This window comes from Phacochoerus africanus, chromosome 15, assembly GCF_016906955.1.
Source record: "Phacochoerus africanus isolate WHEZ1 chromosome 15, ROS_Pafr_v1, whole genome shotgun sequence".
In the NCBI taxonomy this organism is placed as follows: Eukaryota; Metazoa; Chordata; class Mammalia; order Artiodactyla; family Suidae; genus Phacochoerus; species Phacochoerus africanus.
Genome location: NC_062558.1, coordinates 40,863,584 through 40,879,563, shown reverse-complemented (window position 1 = coordinate 40,879,563; position 15,980 = coordinate 40,863,584). Strand labels below are relative to the sequence as shown.

Sequence of the window (15,980 nt, the reverse complement as noted above, 5' to 3'; positions counted from 1 at the left end):
CAGGTGAATTGCAGTTATTCTTAGTCTTGAGATCAGACAGACCTTTGTCCCAAAGACCCTTAGAAAGAGGATGCAGCATTTTGTTTCATAGCATTTCATAATAGGCATTCACTGTTTGTTTAATGAATTATAGGAACCTTTAATATAAGCTGGTGACATTTCATGAAAATAGATTTCAGCAAAAGCAGTTTTCCTGCAATTGGGGCGACATAGCCAGCAGCAGAAAATTGTGGTCTAGTTTGCTAGATTACTATGATCTAATGTTATATATCAGGATAAATGAATGGGTTATTAGTTCTTCAACTAATTATTCCTGAATCTTGATCTCTTGATCAAGACATGTGCTCTGTAGCTGGCTGAGTATAGGCTGCTTTGTCTTAACAGTTATCACAGCACATTTGTGTTTTTATCAGAACCAAGAACCCTAAAAAAGGCCTAACTATAAGCCTACATCTTCCTTGTTGTATTCAGGCAGTGGAAGTAGTCCTAGAACTTTCTCAGAAAATCCTCTATAGTCAAGGCTAGTACCTAAAGATATGAGTAATTGATTTCCTAACAACTGAATTAGTTTTAGCCTAATAAAAATTTAGAGCAAATAAAACCTGATCTCCACCTCAGCCACAGTAAAATTTTATTAAAACACTGAGAAAATACTAAAACTACTTTCTTATGTAGTGTCTGTGATAAACCACCTGTTAAATGTAATCATAGTGACCCAAGAAAACATACTGGGACTTACATACCAACTTAAATTTGAAGGTGGCTAATCAGTTGTCATTATTTCTGACACTAATTATCTGGCAGGCTCAGTTGCCAATCATACCCCACCCAGTTCAAGATGAAACCATACCATCTGCATATTAAAGGTTGCTTTTCTTACTGTTTTGTTCTAATAAGGCAGGATATATGCAGTTCATCCAAAAATGAGATCTAGTTTAATTCAAAGAGGAATATTCCTAGTTTTGCTTTCGTTTTTGTCTTTTTGCCTTTTCTGGGGCCACTCCCACGGCATACGGAGATTCGCAGGCTAGGGGTCCAGTCGGAGCTGTAGCCACTGGCCTACGCCAGAGCCACAGCAACTCGGGATCCGAGCCTCGTCTACAACCTACACCACAGCTCACGGCAACACTGGGTCCTTAACCCACTGAGCAGGGCCAGGGATCGAACCTGCCTTCCACTACTTCCAAGACACCGCCAACCCTATTGGGCCATAGCAGGAACTCCTGTTTGAGTTTTTAAATAATCATACATGTCTTTTTCAGAAAAAAGAAGTTTGGTTGTTTTGTAAGGGAGATGATACAGCCAACCAAGAACCTTAATTTCCTTATTGGAGGGATAATAATATAGCCTCTGTGTATTAGTTTGCTGGTATTAGTTGTGCCATAACAAAGTACCATAAACTGGGTGACGTAAACAGAAGTTTATTTCCTTACGGTTCTAGCGGCTAGAAGTCCAAGGTTGAGGTGTCGTCAGAGTTGGTTTCATTTGGAAATGGCTTGTTAGATGAGCATCTTCACATGTAGATGCTTGCCTGGTCTTCTCTCTCTGTGTGAATGCGTCTGTTTGTCTCTCTCTCTCTCCAAATCTCCTCTTACAAGAACGTCAGTCATACTGGATTAGGGCCTATCCTGACAACCCCATTTTAATTTGTTACGTCTTTGAAGGCTCTGTCTCCAAATACAGTTGTATTATCAATTGTGGTTATTCTAGGAATCAAAAGTGATAGTGCCTGTTAAGTTCCTAACATGGTGTGTGACAGTATAAGCTCAGTAAATGTTAACTATTACCATTATTTTAATCCTCAGCTGCTTAGTCAGAAGATCCTCTCTTCTACGTGGATTTTTTTGTAGTGGGTTCTTAATGTAGTTCCTCTATAAGCATCAGTAATTGGAAATTTGTCTGCCTCCTACAACTTGACACATAACTATTTCCTGTTTAGTCATAGTTGATGAAAGACAAAGGAAAATAGCAAATAATATGCTGTAATTCAGATGGCTTATTCTGTGATGAAAAATGGTTGTGATGGAACAGCCATAGCTCAAATCTTTCTGTTAGTATTTAAATTTTAATTTCAGGGAGTTCCCGTCGTGGCGCAGTGGTTAACAAATCCGACTAGGAACCATGAGGTTGCGGGTTCGGTCCCTGCCCTTGCTCAGTGGGTTAACGATCCGGCGTTGCCGTGAGCTGTGGTGTAGGTTGCAGACGCGGCTCGGATCCCGTGTTGCTGTGGCTCTGGCGTAGGCCGGTGGCTACAGCTCCGATTCAACCCCTAGCCTGGGAACCTCCATATGCCACGGGAGCGGCCCAAGAAAAAGCAACAACAACAACAACAAAAAAAAAAAGACAAAAAAATAAAAAATAAATTTTAATTTCAGTAATCCAGACTTGCTGTTTGCAGATAGCCAGTATACAATTTGGATGGAATGTCTAGTAATAACATTATAATGTATTGATCATATTGTATGTTACTTCCTAGTAGTGATATTAAGGGTCTGATGGCAGGGGTGGAAGAATTGAAGGGTAGTCTCCTATGAAGATGGCACAAACTGTTCTAGGTCCAGACAAGCAACTTCATGTCCATAGAGTTAATAAAGATTCCCAAGAAAGTTGGGGTAAGGCCCTAACTCAAAGTAGTCCTTTGGTAGCTCAGGAGGCAAGTCTTCTGCAAAGGCTGTACTTTTAATAGCTTAAGTTTGCTGAGAACCACATAGTGTGGTAGCCATTACTGGATCCCAGTCACAGTAGCCTGGAATCTGCTAAACCTCGGTTCATCAATCTTATTTTATAAAGCTGAAATGCATAAGTCTTTCTGTTGAAGCAAATATGTGGGGCCCTGTAACTTCATTTAGCCAAATTTCTGTTTTGTGTAATAGTGACCCATGGTCTGCCTCTAATGATCAGACAGTACTTGATTTTAGCTAAGCTTATTTGAGACAATGAGAAATTGAAAGAAAGCTTTAAATTATGTATTTGCTTGCCACCCCCACCCCCACCTGCACAGTGTACCACATTGGCCTACCTTAAAGCATTTATGTCTCTGCAGCAGTTCTTAACAAAGTAGGTTCTAAGGAGTTCCTGCTTTGGTGCAAAGGGATTGATGCTTTGTTTGCAGTGCTGGGATGCAGGTACATCTCAGGCCAGCACAGTGGGTTAAAGGGTCCGGTGTTGCTGCAGCTGTGGTGTAGGTCACAACAGCGCCTTAGATCTGATCCCGAGCTGGGGAACTGCAGATGCTTCAGGCCAGCCAAAAAAGAAAAAACCAAAAAAAAAAAAAAAACCTAGGGAAGTTCCCATTGTGGCTCAGGAGGAACAAACCCAACTAGTACCCATGAGGATGCCGGTTCGATCTCTGGCCTTGCTCAGTGGGTTAAGGATCCAGCTTTGCTGTGAGCTGTGGTGTAGGTTACAGGTGCAACTTGGATTTGGCATTGCTGTGGCCAGCAGCTGTAGCTCCAATTCTACCCCTAGCCTGGGAACTTCTGTTAGCCACAGTTGTGGCCCTAAAAAACAAACCAACCAACCTAGGTTCTAAGAAAATGGAAAACTGAAACTACTTTTATTTTTTTGGTGTTTTTTGTTGTTGTTGTTGTTTTTTTTTGTCTTTTTGCTATTTCTTGGGCCGCTCCCTCGGCATATGGAGGTTCCCAGGCTAGGGGTTGAATCGGAGCTGTAGCCACCGGCCTACGCCAGAGCCACAGCAACACGGGATCCGAGCCGCGTCTGCAACCTACACCACAGCTCACGGCAACGCCGGATCGTTAACCCACTGAGCAAGGGCAGGGATCGAACCTGCAACCTCATGGTTCCTAGTCGGATTTGTTAACCACTGCGCCACGACGGGAACTCCTGAAACTACTTCTAAATTAATGCCAAACTACTGGTACTTGAAAAGAGGGGGTAGCCTTTCCTTGAAACAGCCAGAATAGTTTTGTTTCGGTTTTTGTTTTTGTTTTTGTTTTTGTTTTCTTTTTACAGCTGCACCTGTGGCATATGGAAGTTCCTGGGCTAGGGGTTGAAATGGAGCTGCAGCTACAGGCCTGCATCATAGCCACTGCCACACTGGATCCAAGCCTCATCTGTAACCTGTGCTGCAGCTTGTGGCAGTGCTGGATCCTTAACCCACTGAGTGAGGCCAAGGATCAAACCTGCATCCTCAACAGAGACAAAGTTGGGTTCTTAACCCACTGAGTCACAACAGGAACTCCCAGAATAGAGTTTAAAATAGTCCTCAGATAATAACAAATTGAAATGGAGTTAAATAGCTCTAAAGCCTATCCTACAGTTCCCTCAGTACTCAATCTTATTTACTTGGTCTTAGGAGAGAGGCTCTGTAACAGCTATGCTTAGTGTTAAACCAGAGATGACTGGCAACTTTTCATCCAGAATATCGGTGTAATGGCAACAGAAAGCATATGCGAAGCTAACAATCTCTAATAGCCAGCCTCCAGGGTAGAGATAGATATGCATAACCATTTCTGTAAATTTACCATGCTGTCTCCAGATTCTGAGAAACAGGGTGGGCGTAACAAGTACTATTGTTGTTGTTGTTCATTCATACGTGGGTGAATTTGAAAAACGGTTTAAATTATTACAGGTCTTTTCTAAAGCATGCCCACAGGGAAGAAGCAGTCTTCATATTCCAGTGACTCCAGATAGATTCCCATGAATTGCATCACCAGAGAGTTGAGCTCTCCGCAAATGATAGCTTTCCATGAGAAGCATGAATTAAAGCTTAAAAGACCTTAGAAATAAAACACTTACGAAAAACTAGAACAAGTGTTGTAGCTGGAAAAATATATTTAAAATATTGTATCTAGATTGTTGTGAAACAGATCAGAATTGACAGGAAAAGTCTATCTCAGGAGTCAGTCACTATCATAATTCCTCCAGGATTGACAGAGGTGGGAGCAACTATGTACTTTTTAATGTTAAGATGTCTTCTTCTCATGGCAAGAGAAATGTAAAGCCCCAAATAATAGCTATAAGAAGATGAATGTTCTAAAATCCAGGGCTTTTTAAAAAACTCTTAGGAAAGCCAACACATCAGAGTCCTGACCGTATTCAGAAGAGGAGGTTTTTTTTGTTTTTGTCTTTTTGCCATTTCTCAGGCTGCTCCCGCAGCATATGGAGGTTCCCAGGCTAGGGGTCCAATGGGAACTGTAGCTGCCAGGCTACACCAGAGCCACAGCAACGCGGGATCCGAGCCACATCTGCGACCTACACCACAGCTCATGGCCACGCTGGATCCTTAACCCACAGAACGAGGCCAGGGATCGAACCCACAACCTCATGGTTCCTAGTCAGATTTGTTAACCACTGAACCACGACAGGAACTCCCAGAAGAGGAGTTTTAACCATGCTTTAGAACTTAACCATGTTTCAGACATCTAAAAATATCCATCCTTTGGTCTTACTGAGGAATTTGTCAGCTGCCCTTCTAATGGAACAGTTTGTTAGACAACTAATGAGCCAAATTTATAGTGGACCAGAGTGAAGTGTGCCTGTCCAGTCTGTACTCTAGGCTTTCCTAGCCAGATCACCAGTTGTAACTGAAGACATAGCCAGTTGAGGCTTTTTCAGCACCAGTAACAGATAAGGGAGTTTTAGGCAGTGGATGACAGTACATGAGAACAAATGGCAGGTAACCAAGCTATTATAGTAAAGGGTCCAGTCTCTTGAATCCAGCAAGAGATGCTGATCCATAGGGTAGGAAACTATGGAGTAAAGAGCATTATTAAGCAGACCTGAGCCTAGTTGTTTTGAGTTCCTTTCAGGAAGAATTCTGACCTATTCGGGATAGCATTCTCTACTATCCTGAAAGAGAGGGATAAAGTATACTAGTACCTACAGGGACTTTTAAACTGCATGAGTAAGGAGTTCCCGTTGTGGATCAGTGGTTAATGAATCTGAGTAGGAACCATGAGGTTGCGGGTTCGATCCCTGGCCTTGCTCAGTGGGTTAAGGATCCAGCGTGGCCATGAGCTGTGGTGTGGGTTGCAGACGCGGCTTGGATCCCGTGTTGCTGTGGTCCTGGTATTGGCCAGTGGCTACAGCTCCGATTCAACCCCTAGCCTGGGAACCTCTATATGCTGCAGGAGCGGCCCTAGAAAAGGCAAAAAGACAAAATAAATAAAATAAAAAAATAAAATCTCAATTTGGAATCTGAGCATGTGGAAATTTCCAGGCCAGGGATCATACCCACACTGCAGCAGTGACCCAAGTCACTGCAGTGATAGTGCTGGATCCTTAACCTGCTATGTCACAGGAGAACTTAGGGACCTGAATTTTTTTGTTGTTGGTTTTTTTTTTTTTTTTGGTCTTTTTAGGGCCCCACCCATGGCATGTGGAAGTTCCCAGGCTAGGGGTCGAATCAGCTGGTGGCCTACATCATGGAATCTGAGCCACTTCTGCGACCTATACCATAGCTCATGATAACCGGATCCTTAACCCACTGAGTGAGGCCAGGGAACCTGCATCCTCATGGATACTAGTCATATTCGTTTCTGCTGCACCATATTGGGAACTCCCTGGGACCTGAATTTTTGAAAGAACTGCCTAGAAGCTCTTGTACTTCTAGCCAAGCTGAAGTAAACAGGAACTGGATTTGCCATCCCACCTAAAACATGATTTTTTTTTTTTAATTTTTATTTTTAGGGCCACGCTTGCAGCACATGAAATTTTCCAGGCTAGGGGTCAAATTGAAGGTACAACTGCCAGCCTTTACCATAGCCACGGCAATGCACAGTATTAGCTGTGTCTGCAATATCATAGCTCATGGCAATGCAGGATCCTTAACCCACTGAGCGAGGCCAGGGATCAAACTCGCATCCTTTTGGATCCTAGTTGGGTTCATTAACTGCTGAGCCACGAAGGGAACTCCAGAAATTGATTTTTTTTTAAAGACTCTGTTCATCAGACAACAAAGGACAGTGATCCCGAGAGATGACAAACAATTTTCCCAGCTCTCTTAAGACAGTTTCTACCTGTCTAATTCCCCCTCTCCAAAAAAAGTCAAATTCGTAGTAACAGAGTAAAATCGTGGTCACTAGAGAGGCTGGAGGGTGGAGGAAAAGAGGAGAGATTGGCAAAGGATACAAACTTGCATTTGTAAGTTTAATAAGTTCTGGAGCCCTAGTGTAATCATGGCAACCATAGTTAATAATAATGTGTTGTATACTTGAAATTTGCTAAGAGAGTAGATTTCAAGTGTTCTAGCAACACACAAAAAAAGGGTAACTGTGGGAGATAGCCAGTATGTTTATTAGTTGGACTGTGTAAAGAGAGAAAACCTCAAAGATTTGAAAATGGACCCCTTGAGTATTCATCAGAGTATTGGTCAATGCATGCATATAAGGAAGTTACCTAAGGCTGAGGAAGGAATAACATGAAAGGATGAAAGGGAAGAGTACCTATTCCTATCCCAGAACAAAGATCAAGAAGATTTAGTAGAATGTAAAAATATCAAGTAGTCAATAGGAATATAAAAATACTGAAACAAGGTAAAATTCATAGTGGCTGGCATCAAAGCAAAGATAACCAGGTAGCAAGGAAGATGGGAGAAGATATTTCATGAAAATGGAAATGACCAGAAATCAGGGGTATCAATTCTTGTATCAGACAAAATTGACTTTAAAACAAAGGCCATAAAGGAAAATAAAGGACACTATATAATGATAAAAGGAGCAATAAAGCAGAGGATGTTACACTTATTAACATACATGCACCTAATATAGGAGCACCTAAATATATAAAACAAATACTAATAGATGTAAAGGGAGAAATGGTTGGAAATACAATAGTAGGAGACTTTAACACTCTTCTAACATCAATGGACATATGTTCCTGACAGGAACTCAGTAAGGCAACAGAGATCCTAAATGATACAGAAGAACGGTTAGATTAATTGATATTTTCAGGATATTACAGCCAAAAACTCCAGAATATACAGTCTTTTCAAGTGCACAGGGAACATTCTCTAGGATAGACCATATATTAGAACACAAAACAAGCCACAAGAAATTGAAGAAAATAGATATTGTTTTTTCCTGATCAGAAGAGCATGAGACTAGAAATCAACTACAGAAAGAGACATAAGGGAAAAAACAAAAAATGATTGCATAGAGAGTAAACAACATGTTACTAAAAAAAACAATGGGTTGGTAATGAAATCAAAGAGGAAATTTTAAAATACCTTAAGACAAATGACATTGAAAAAAACACCACCCTACAAAATCTGTGGAATACAGCAGAAGCAATCTGAAGAGAGAAGTTCATAGGGATACAGGCCTTCCTCAAATAAGTAAAATCTCAGATAAACAATAAACAACATGCTACCTAAAAGAACTGGAAAAAGGAGAACAAACAAAATTTGACAAAAGAAAGGAAATAATAAAGATTAGAGAGGAAATAAAAATAGAGATTTAAAGAACAATAGAAAAACTAAAGCTAAGAGTTGGTTTTTTGAAAGAGTAAGCTAAATGAATAAACCTGTTGAGGCTCACCAGGAAGGAAAGAGAGAGGACCCAAATAAAGTAAAATATGAAAGAGGAGAAATAACAACTGATACTGCAGAAATACAAAAACCATAAATGAATACTGTGAACAAGTATATGCTAACAAATCGGACAACTGAGAAGAAATGGACAAGTTTCTAGAACCATACAGTCCACCAAAACTGAATCAAGAAGAAGTAGATAATTTGAACAAACTGATCACTAGAAGTGAAATACAATTTGTAGTTGAAAAAACTCTGTCCAAACAGAAGTCCAGCACCTGATGGCTTCACTGGGAAATTCTACCAGACATACAAAGAATTTATACCGATCCTTTTCAAACTCTTCCAAAAGCTTGAATAGGATGGAACACTCCCAAAGTCAATCTGTGAAGCCACCATCACCCTGATACCAAAACCGAAGACACTACCAAAAAGAACAACAGGACAATATCTTTCATGAATATAGATGCAGGAATTATAAACAAAATATTAACAAACTGAATCCAACACATAAAAAAGATCATACACAATAAATCAAGTTGGATTCACACCAGTTCACGAGGATGGGTCAGCCTATGCAAATTAATGTGATACACACCATCAACAAAAGACAGAAAACACATCATCATCTCAATACCGAAAAAGCATTTGATAAAATTCAGCATCCTTTCATGATGAAAACTCTTACCCAACATAATATAATGGCTGTATCTCGACATAATATAGAAGCATATCTCGACATAATATAAAAGCTAGTTGTGACAAACCCACAGCCAACAAAATGGTGAACAGCTGAAAGCTGCCTCTCTGAAGTCTGAAACAAGAGAAGGATGCTCACTCGCACTTCTATTCAACATAGCATTGGAAGTTCTAGCCACAGCAGTCAGATAAGAAAAGGATATAAAAGGTATCCAGATTGGAAGGGAAGAGCTTAAATTGTCATTATATATGCAGATGGCATGTTAGTGTGTATAGAAAACCCTAAAGACTGCACACAAAAATAAGTAGAGCTAATAAAATCAGCAAGATAGCAGGATATAAGATTAACATACAGAAATAAGTTGCATTTCTTTACACTAACAATGAAATATCAGAAAGTAGGGGGAAAAAATCTCTTAAAATCGTGTCTAAAAAATAATAATAATAAATTCTTAAGGGATAAACCTGACTAAGGAGATGAATAATAAAACATTGATAAAGGAAATTGGAGATGATTCAAAGAAATGGGAAGATACCCCATGCTTTTGGGTTGGAAGGATTATTATTGTTGAAATGGCCATACTATCTAGTCTACAGATTTAATGTGATCCTTATCAAAATATCCATGATATTTTTCACAGAATTTAGAACATATAATCCTAAAATTTATGTGGAATCACAAAAGACCCAGAATTGCAAAGTAATTCTGGGGGAAAAGAACACAGCTGGAGGCATAACCCTCCCAGACTTCAGACAGGGGTCCCTGGCCTCACTCAGTGGCTTAAGGATCTGGTGTTGCCATGAGCTGTGGTGTAGACCACAGAGGGCACTCAGATCTGGTGTTGATGTGGCTGTGGTGTAGACTGACAGCTGTGGCTGCAGGTGCAGCCCTAAAAAGAAGAAAAGAAGTACTATTGAGCTCTCTTTGAATATCAAAGAGCAACTTCCAGTGGCCTAATGTATGGTAATTGGAGTCCTTGAACGGAAGGAAAAGAAAGGGACCGAAAATAGTTGAAGAATTAATTTTTCCAAACTTGAAGAAAATTATAATGCACAGATCCAAGAAGCGTAATAAATCTATAGTACAAGAACTGTGAAGAAAACTATACCAAGGCACATCTTCATCAAATTACTCAAGACCAGCGATAAAGAAAAAAATGCAAAAAGCAGCCAGGGGTGAAGAAGTGGAGGGCATAGGAGAGAGGGATCAGGGAATCAGATTTCTCACTGAAAACAATGTAAGTGAGAAGACAGTGGAAGAACTGCTGTGCAGAAAGAAAAAATTGTCAACAATTCTGTAGCAGAAAATAGCTTTCAAAAATAAAGACAAAACGAAGATGTTTTCAGACATACAAATCCAGAAAGAATTCTTCACCAACCAACCTGCAGTACAAGAAATATTGCAAAGAAGTACTGCAAGGAGATTAAAAGTGGTACAGTTGGAAATCTGGGCCTGCACATAGGAATAAAGATCACCAAAAATGATAACTACAATGATAAATGTAAGAGGGTTTATGGAGTTCTCTTGTAGAATAGTGGGTTAAGGATCTGGCATTGTCACTGCAGTGGCTTGGATTGCTTCTGTGGCATGGTTCAGTCCCTGGCCTGGGAACTTCCACTTGCTGCAGGTGCAGCTAAATTTTAAGAGGTTTTTATTATTATTATTCAAAACTCAAAAGGCAAAGATAACTGACTGTATAAACAAAAGTAATATAAAATGTGAAAATAAAATGCATGGTAATAATGCAAAGATTGAGAAGGGGAATAAATTTAAGTTATTGTCAGGTTTTTATACTGTACATGAAGTACTGCCATAGAACTGGAAGGTAGACTGTGTTGGTTAAAGAGGTATACTATAAACTTTACAGCAACCACTATAAAGAACAAAGTTATAGTTTATAAGTCAACAAAGGAAATAAAACAGAATCAAAGAATATTGTATTAATTCAAAAGAAGGCAGGGAGAGGAGCAGCAACAAAAATTATAGGACAGACATGAAAGCTTGAAACCTAATCATAACAGTAATCATATTAAATGAAATTGGCCTAAAAACTCCAATTAGAAAATGACAATTGTCAGATTGAATTAAAAAGCAAGATCCAATTATGTGCTGCTTACAAAAAGCACGCTATAGATGGAAAGGCAGAAAAAGGATTTAAAGTAAGAGATTGGGAAAACATATACCCTGTATTCATCAAAAGAAAACTAGCTCATCAGAAGAAAGTGGCTATACTAATATCAGACAAAGTAGCTTTCAGAGCAAGGAGTATTATTACCACAGACCAAAATACTTTATAATGATGTAAGGGGTTGGTTAAGCAACAAGTCATAATAAGCCTAAATATGCATCTAATAGAAGATTTTCAAAATAGGTGAAGCAAAAACTGATATAACTTCAAGGAAAAATAAAAAATCAACAAATGAGGGAGTTCCCGTCGTGGCGAAGTGGTTAATGAATCCGACTAGGGACCATGAGGTTGCAGGTTCGATCCTTGCCCTTGCTCAGTGGGTTGACGATCCGGCGTTGCTGTGAGCAGTGGTGTAGGTTGCAGGCGCGGCTGGGATCCCGCATTGCTGTGGCTCTGGTGTAGGCCGGTGGCTATAGCTCTGATTGGACCCCTAGCCTGGGAACCTCCGTATGCCGCGGGAGCGGCCCAAGAAATAGCAAAAAAATAAAAAAAAATAAAAATCAACAAATGAGAGTGCTCCTTGTAGCTCAGTTGTTAATGAATCTGACTAGGAACCATGAGGTTGCGGGTTCGATCCCTGGCCTTGCTCAGTGGGTTAAGGATCCGGCATTGCCATGAGCTGTGTTGTAGGTCGCAGATGCAGCTCGGATCCCGAGTTGCTGTGGCTGTGGTGTAGGCCGGCAGCTACAGCTCCGATTCAGCCCCTAGCCTGGGAACCTCCATATGCTGTGGGAGGGCTCTAGAAAAGGCAAAAAGACAAAAAAAACAAATGTAGTTGAAGACTCTAGTACCTTCTCTCAGTAATTGGTGGAACAAAGTAGTTAGAAAATTAGTAAAGATACAGGTTTAAACAGTATTTTCAACCAGCTTGACCTGATTGACATTTATAGAACACTCCATTCAACAACAGAATATGCGTTTTTCTCAAGTGCCTGCGGAACATTTACCAAGGAAGCTATTTTGGATCTAAAACTAGTCTCAGTAAATGGATTCAAGGCATACAAAATATGATCTCTGATCTCTGTTAGTCGGCTAGGGCTGCCGTAACAAAATACCACAGACTGTGTGGCTTAGACTATAGAAATCTGTTTTCTCACAGTCCTGGAGGCTGGAAATCCAAGGCCGGGGTGCCAGCATTGTTGCGTTCTGGTCAGCAGCCTCTGCTTGGCTTACAGATGGCCATCTTCTTGCTGTGTGATCACATGGTCTTTCCTCAGTGTGTACAGTCCCAGGAGAGAGCAAGCAAACTCTCTGCTATCTCTTCTTAGAAGGGTACTAATCCCATATGAGGGCCTCACCCTCAGCAGAATTACCTACCAAAGGCCCCATCTTCAAATACTTTCCATCACATTATGGGTTAGGGCTTCAACACATGAACTTTGTGGAGAACACAGACATTTAATTCCAAGCAAATCACAACTGAATTGATCAGAAAGGTCTTGGAAAACCCCCAGATATTTGGAAATAAAAATAATACACTTCCATGGATCAAACAAGAAATTAAAGAGATAATTGGAAAGTATTTTGAATTAAAGAAAAGTGAAAACACATCAGATTTATGGACTGCTGCAAAAGCAGTACTTCAGGAATGGTAGTTCCAAATGCCTGGATTGGAATAGATGAGAAAGTATCAGTGATTTAAGCTGTTTGTTACCTTTCTTAATAAACTGGAAAAAAAGAGCAAACAAAAGGTAAAAAAAAGCACAAAATAAATCAATATTCTCTATTGTTGGAGAAAAATCAGTGAAACTAGAAGTTGATTATTATTTTAATTTTATTTAATTTTGCTTTTTAGGGCCACACCTGTGGCATATGGAAGTTCCCAGACTAGGGGTTGGATTGGAGCCACAGCTGCCGGCCCACACCACAGCCACAGCAACACAGGATCTGCCCCTCATTTACAACCTACACCACAGCTCACAGCAACACCAGATCCTTAACCCACTGAGTGAGGCCAGGAATCGAATGCTCATCCTCATGGATACTAGTCTGGTTTGTAACCTGCCGAGCCACAACAGGAACTCCCTAAAAACTGATTTTTAAAAATGAGAGAGATGATATGACTAGAGCCTCCAGATATTAAAAGGATAATAAGGGACTGCTGTTAACAACTTTATGCCAATAAAGTTAGAAATTTAGGAAAGAAAGCAGACAGGTTTTTTTGAAAGACAGTCTACAAAAGCTAACTCAAAAAGAAATAGATAACCTGAATAGCCCTATATTTATTACAGAAATGGAAAATTGCTAGACTATATAGTTTCAAAGTGACTATACCAGTTTACATTCCCACCAGCAAATTGCTAACATTTGGGGTTTGGTTTTGTTTTTTATGGCCACACCCAGGGCATATGGAATTTCCTGGGCCAGGGATTGACTCCAACATATGCTGCAGTTCCAGCAATGCTGGATCCCATAACCCACTGCACCAGGCCAGGGATAGAACCAATGACCCAAGCCTCTGCAATTGGATTCTTTTTTTTTTTTTTTTTTTTTAATCTTTTCTAGGGCTGCACCCAAGGTATATGGAGGTTCCCAGGTTAGGGGTCTAATCAGAGCTGTAGCCGCCAGACCTACATCACAGCTCATGGCAACGCTGGATCCTTAACCCACTGAGCAAGGCCGGGGATTGAACCCTAAACCTCATGGTTCCTGGTCAGATTCATTAACCACTGAGCCATGACGGGAACTCCTACAGTTGGATTGTTAACCCACTGTGCCACAGTGAGAATTCTGCCGACATTTGGTTATTACCTGGCCTTTTGGTTACAGCCATCCTAGTAGGTATGAAATGGTACTTCATTGTGGTTTTGATTTGTATTTTCCTGATGACTAATGATGTTAAGAACTTTGCGTGTGCTTATTGGACATTTGCTTATCTTCGGAGAAATATTTATTCAGTGCCTCTGCCCATTTTTTAATTGGGTTGTCTTTATATTATTGAAGTGTAGGAGTTCTTCACCTATTCTAAACACAGGACCCTTGGCAGATACATGATAGCATCTATTTTCTTCCATCCTGTGGGTTTGTCTTTTCACTTCTTTGAAAGTGTCCTTTGTAGCATCCAAGGTTTTAATTTTGATGAAGTCCAGTTTACCAGTTTTTTGTTTGTGTTCACTGCTAAATCCAAGGTCATGAAGATTTACCCTATGTTTTTGCCTAAAGTTTTATAGTGTTAACTCGAGTTATTTAAATTTAAATTAATTAAAATTAAATGTAGAATTCAGTTCCTCTCATATTTCTTTTGCCCTGTGGAATTCCCAGGCCAGGGATCAGATCCACACCAAAGTTGCAACCTACACCGCAGTTAGGGCAATACTGAATCCTCAGCCTGCTTTGTGGGGCCAAGGATCGAACCTGTGTCCTCGTGCTGCAGAGACACTACCAATCCCACTGTGCCACAGTGCGAACTCCTGTTCTCACATTTCAAGTGCTCATGTGGCAGATGTCTACCAGATAGGTCACTGTAAATAAGACACCGTCACAGGAAGCTCTTTCGGACACAAAAACATTTTAAAAGAGGACAGTAGTTGAACATGAGGTAAGGATTTGAATAGTTCACCAAAAAAGAGAAAGATCATGTACGTAAAATTGATAAGTAGTTAAGGAATTCTCAATTAGAATAGAGGTCTCAGCATTTTTAGTCCCCCAGATTGACAGTGCCTACTTTTTTCATGTCTTGACTCAGAAATCACATCAGTAAGGCCTTCCCTGCCCACCCTGTTTAAAATTTCAAACCTATCCTCTCCATGTCCTGCCCTTTCTCCTTAGCCTTTACCATTGACATACCATATATATTTAACTTATTTTTCCTGTTTATTGTCAGTCACCTCCTTCTTCGAACATAAAATTCTTTATTGTCTCTCCAGTACCTAATCTCAGATAGAACAGAGACTCTCATGTTGAATGAAAGCTGGCAGGATGTAGAGAAACAAGTGCTCTCTGCTATCAGTAAATTGGTACACCCTTTTTGGAAGCAGTTGTGTGGTATGTAAAAGTCTCATAATTGTACTTGCCTTTTGACCCAGTATTTTTCTTTTAAGTATTTATCATAAGGAAGTAATTAAAGATGTGCACAGAGATAATGGCTGGAATATTCAGCCACAATGGAATGCTTTTATCTGTAGTCAGGAAAACTCTTAAACTGACATTGGAAGGAATGTAGATTGTTTTTCTAGATGTGGCATCAAGAACGTTTCTGCAGAGCTGTTCAAAAGATATCCTCCTTTCTTTCCTAATGTTTTTCCATTTTAAAATATTTCTCATTACTTCTTCTCTGGTCTGCTGCTTTCATAAGCAAAACTAAGTCTTACCTATACAATTTTTCCCACAGGTCCCTTAATATGGACTTTGAAAATCAAGATAAGGAGAAAGACAATAACAGTTCTTCTGGGTCTTTCAATGGCAACAGCACCAATAATAGTAAGGCATTTTATGACAGTTTACTTTCATACATGTGGTTGTCTTAATTTGATTCTTTCTATAACCCCAATTGATAATTTATTGGGCTCAACAATTATGTTTGGTATACTGATAAAATCTAATCTGATGATATAATTTGTTGAAGTCTTGTTTTGAATCTGAACTACCGATTTCTTGTG

The 15,980-nt window shown here is 39.9% G+C and overlaps 1 protein-coding gene across 1 annotated transcript in view; it reads left to right on the top strand.

Moving 5' to 3' along the window:
- SPPL3 (signal peptide peptidase like 3) overlaps positions 1-15,980 on the top strand; it is a 120,618-nt gene that overhangs the window by 86,402 nt on the left and 18,236 nt on the right. The window contains exon 3 of the mRNA XM_047759406.1: positions 15,713-15,801. Coding sequence (XP_047615362.1) covers positions 15,713-15,801 — 89 coding nt within the window. The remainder of the gene's footprint in view (positions 1-15,712; positions 15,802-15,980) is intronic.